The sequence below is a fragment of the Triticum dicoccoides genome, chromosome 3B (genome assembly GCF_002162155.2).
Source record: "Triticum dicoccoides isolate Atlit2015 ecotype Zavitan chromosome 3B, WEW_v2.0, whole genome shotgun sequence".
Taxonomy (NCBI): Eukaryota; Viridiplantae; Streptophyta; class Magnoliopsida; order Poales; family Poaceae; genus Triticum; species Triticum dicoccoides.
In genome coordinates, this window is record NC_041385.1 from 49,343,399 (window position 1) to 49,348,335 (window position 4,937).

At 52.6% G+C, this 4,937-nt stretch overlaps 1 protein-coding gene across 1 annotated transcript; it reads right to left on the reverse strand.

Annotated features, from left to right (window-relative positions):
• Positions 1–1,785, reverse strand: LOC119274632 (F-box protein GID2-like). Its single transcript, XM_037555347.1, has 2 exons — positions 1,103–1,785; positions 1–758 (listed from the first exon to the last, which is right to left on the reverse strand). Exons 1-2 carry the CDS (start codon positions 1,615–1,617, stop codon positions 548–550), a joined length of 726 nt encoding a protein of 241 aa, XP_037411244.1. The 5' UTR covers positions 1,618–1,785; the 3' UTR covers positions 1–547.
• Positions 1,786–4,937: the final 3,152 nt, after the last annotated feature.

Consider the following 4,937-nt stretch of genomic DNA (forward strand, 5'->3'; position numbering starts at 1 on the left):
TAACATGAACTGACCAGAAAGCAGGATCCATGAAGATTGAAAACAAGTCACTTGACAATGTGCATGACCAGTACTGAGCACTAGCATTCCCTGTCTGTCCGAACATACTACAGCATCAAGTTCTAGACATCCCCTGCATCCTTTTCCCCTGACATTCTCAGTATCAACACCAACACTTATGGACTACTACCAAGCATCACCACTCACCAGCACACCTCCTCTCTCTGCTATGTTCTGGAAAATCCCCATGATCAATTACTTCAATAATAGTACAGGCAGTGAAACTACAGCAAGGGCCATATTACACTAGACATCTGATGTGCTTGCATCTTCTAATACAGCGTACTCCGGTTTGCGGCCAGCTGATCATGTAGAGGACCACACTGCAGGCCTTGATCTTGCAAACCCTGCCGTAGTTCAGCATCCCGAGAGCCCGGTTCGGCGAACTGAAGGGCGCGCTCGCGGCGCCGTGTTCTTGGTGTCGGCTGGCAGCGAGAAGTGCCCCGTTGCCGAGCTGAGCCGGTGCGCTGGACTGGTTGATCATAAATCACTGGGATGGCGAGGGAGGCTGGTCGTCGGTCAGGTGAACTGTGGTGATGTCGTGGATGCTCGACCTCCTTGCCACCCCTGAGCCAAGCCTGATAAAGTACTTCTGCGCGTGGCTGGCCACCTGCGTCGGCGTCCTCGTCTGCACGAAGTTGCGTGATATGTTCCTCCAATCCCCTCTTCCGTACTCCTTCAGGCCTAAGAGGAACAAGCTGGCCAAAGAACAAGGCATGATCAGCTTCAACAACCAGTATCAGTATGGATCATGAATTCTTGCTGGATGGCCATCAAACATCATGCTACATGACTGTCTCGTCAATTCCTAGTGAACATACACAATTTATTCAGTTTCAGAGAGTAGTTCTTCCATGGTTGAATTATTCTTCCAATTTCCATGTTTTAAATGCTAGCAAAGCCATCTGATGATGTAAATCCTATTGATTGATGGTGAATTCAAGAAAGAAAATTTATATCACTAACTAGTCTTGTGCATGACATGGATGGAGCAGAGCATCACTCTCACAAGACAGTGAGATCAGAAGAACACTATACTCACCTGTGCTCGTGCTCGGTCCACGGCACCCCCCTCCTCCTCCCCTGTCCCGGCGTCCGCACGCCGTGCCAATTCCCGCAGCCAACGCCGAACCGCCGTCGGGCCTGGACGGAGACGGCGTGCAGGCGGCGGAAGCCGCCGAGCGGGAGCACGACGGCGCGGAGCAGCTGTTCCGAGAAGCCGAGGCCGGTCCACTCCCTCACGCACGGCGCCTCCCACAGCCGCTCGTCCTGCGCGAGGACCCGCCAGCCCCGGCTCACGCACGCCGCGGCGGCCAGCGTCCGCGCCTCCGCCCGCCGCAGCACCTCGAACATCACGTCCTCCCCCAGATCCGGCACCGCTCTCGCGTCCCCCGGCGGCGCCGGTGGAGGCTGTGAGGACGAGGAGGATGCCTCGGCCTGGCTCGAGCTCGAGGTCCGCTGCCGCTTCTTGGCTGGCTCGCTGGAGCCGCCACCGCCAGAAGCGGGAGGAGGAGCCCGGGGATCACGACCAGCCGAGGAACCGGAAGGGCGCTTCATGGCGGGGCACCTGTACACACGACTGTCAGGATCCCGATGGATCTGACGAGGAGAGATGGACAAAAATCTGATCTTGACGAGGATTAGAGGAGATGAACAGGAGACAATTTACTGGAAATTAAAGAACTGAAATGTAACAAGATAAGTAGATAAACTCTGGGCTTAGCAATGATACAAGGATAGCCCTGTATATAGGGTCTGGCCGACGATGCTTCGGTGCCTTAAGGCACCTACCTTTGTGTTTACGACATGTGGGCCGAACAGGTGGCTGGCCCACATGTCAGTGACCCAAAGGTAGGCGCCTTTAAGGCACCGAAACTGTGTCCGGTCTGGCCGGTGCACGATGACATCTCATGAGAAATGACGGTAATGCCCTTATAGTATTAGATACTGTAATAAATTTTTAGTAATACATCATTTATTTTAACTAGTAGAACGCTCGTGCGCTTGCAACTGACTGCATCGACGACTTCTTTTTTATTGGTAAGACGCTTTCATTTTCTTCCTTTCTTCAATCTCCCAACTAAAAATACTTCTTGGGCTGATATGTAAATGGATAAATTTACAATCATATGAAGATATCAAGAGCTAAAATCATATTTATCGGAAAACTTTTTCACGAACATGAAAGTTATGGTGCCTGACAGATTGAAAACAAACACAATGGTGTTTGATAGATTGGGAACAGTATTTGTTCCCTCGTCACCAAATCTCATTTATATTTTAGAACACGGTCATATATCTATCTCTTTTGATCACAAGTGTGTTGCCATCTTAAGAAGGCTCCAACGCTCTATTAGTTGTCTCGTGAGTTGGTCGTTATTTTTGTTATTGATGGCGACGATGGCGATGAGCAGGGTCGGCCCTGACACGCTAGGGGCCTTGATGCAAGATGACAGGCCGGGACCTCTGTGTATACACAACTAGTTACAGAAGTATTGGGTTGTTCTTCGGCAATTGCTACTTGGTAGAGCTAGTTCACGAGAAGTTATATCATAACCTACACTTATGCTCACTTTTTTGTCAATCGCTTGCTTTTGGGATTCTTTGAATTCATCTACCCACATTGTCATTTTGATAACCAATCGTATACTTTCCAGATGAAATAGAACAAAAACAATACAATACTTATGGTATGGAATAAAAAAAACACTTGGATGCCTTTACGAATCATTGTTTTTCTCAAGTCTTTGATGGATTGGGATTATGGGAGACTAGATGGAATCATATCGAATGAAGAGAAACAAATAAATTTAGGTCAAATAGAAGGGAATTGTACTTACCGTAACAAATTGACGGGAGATTTGCTTTTGCTGGGAATTAAGAGCATCTACAGCTGGACCTCCTACTTCATTCCTAAACGTTCGCTCGGCCAGTGCGCGATAAAAAAAAATATGACCTAACCGCATTTAGTCCCTAAACATCCGGACTGATCGGCACCCCATGAGGGCGACAGTACGCGACCGGGCACGCCAAGGCACCCCAGTCGAGCACGCACAAGCACACACGCGGGCGGGCGTCCTAGCCGCCGGGGGCGGGCGGGCCTGCTGGATGCCGCCGCAGCCGTCGGTGCACCGGTGCTGCCGTGCCGCGCTGGGCCCGGAGCTCGCGCGCGCTAGAGCTCCCAGGCGCTCGGGCGAGAGCTCGCACCCACCGGGGACGGAGCGTGTGCGAGCTGGGGACGGAACGCGTGCGCGCCGGGGCTCACGCGCATCGCTGCCGAGCTGGAGCTCACGCGCTAGAGAACTCTCAGGCGCCCAGGCCGGAGCTCGTGCCCTCCAGGGACGGAGCGCCTGCACGCTGGGCTCGCACGCGTCGCGGCCGAGCCGAAGCTTGCGCCCGCCGTGGCCGCTGCGCGTCACTTGGGGCAGCCGGAGAAGCAGGGATGAGTTCGACAGCTTCCCGTGCCCCGCGCTGGGAGCCACTGTTGCTCGCGCTGGCCGTCGTCCCAGCCATGCCGTGCTTGAGCTAGCTAGCTGCTGCTGGCCGTTGGCCGCACGCTTGCTTACGAGCGAGCTAGCTAGCTAGCCAGCCATTGGACGCGTACATGCATCATGCATGCACAGCTGCCCGCTGCTGCTCTGCGTGCACGAGCTGGCCGCCGCGCGCATGTTGTCCGAGGCTGCCGCCGACGGCACCGCTGCTGCTCGAGCTGGAGGTCCAACCACGCCAATGTTGCTACCTGTCGTGCTCTGGCGAGGTCGCACACAAGGTGTTTGTCAAAATGACCGAAAAGTAGGGAGGAAAGTTAGCTGTTCGTGGTTGTTTTGAAGGAAATATGAGGGGTTAAAATGGAGTCACAACAAGATCTTCTCCTTTGTTAGTTCCGTCGGAATGACCAAAAATTATACTCGTATTAGCAGGAACGAGCGGCGAGGACAGAGGACTTGGGAGGCAAGAGGTGAAGATGAGGGGAGGGGAAGGGCCTAATCTCAAATCAGTTTCTACGCACGTACGGGCTGAAGTAAAGCATAGCTCCTTGCCCCCCATTCCTGGCCTCCTGGGCCGATTGTTTGAGCTTTTTCTTTCGAAAGAAGTTCATATTTCACCCTAAAATGTGGGCTCACGGACACATAAGCCCCCGAAGTCAATTTTGGTACAAATTTGACCCTGAAATCTACAAAACCAGGCAAATCATATGCTTGGGCGGTTTTGGGGCAGACGTGGCACATTTTAGGTGGTTTTGACTGATAATTAGGATGTTGACCACTTTTCATTTACCCTTTGGCTGTGAGGATGTTGAACCCACCAAAAATAAGGGATGACCCGATCAATTTAGGCAGTCTTGGTCAGATCAGGATTGAATTCCAACGGCTGTGAGGAGCAGCTGACATGGCATCAGCAACTTCATCCTCCGCAGGGGCAGCGGTTCCTACCTTTTGTTGGCATGCAGCCTGATGCTGAATCTTAAGTTGTACGCATGGTAGAAAATTTAGGACCAAAGAAGGAAGGCACTAGCTGAAAATAGTTAGAGCAGATTGAATCGGACTATCAAAGCTGACGAACAGTTGGTGGGTCGATCGACTGATGGGCCTCTCGCTCACCACAAAGGAGCCTCCGCCACCACGGCCAAGCCTCGGCAGCAGCCAGCTGACTCCATGGTGGATTGGTGGCCAAATTTGACGGGAAGCACAACGATGGCGTTGGAGCGGCCAACCTGCCAGGGTGACGGGCTGGCGCCATCATGGCCTTGAACCAGCATGCGGGAAGTGTCGTCATGGTCCAAGAATAAGATCAAGCTGTCTATCTTTGTAGTGCGGCATGGCTCCAATGCAGCAGATGTTACCACCGGCGTTAACATCATCAACTCCACTCCACGG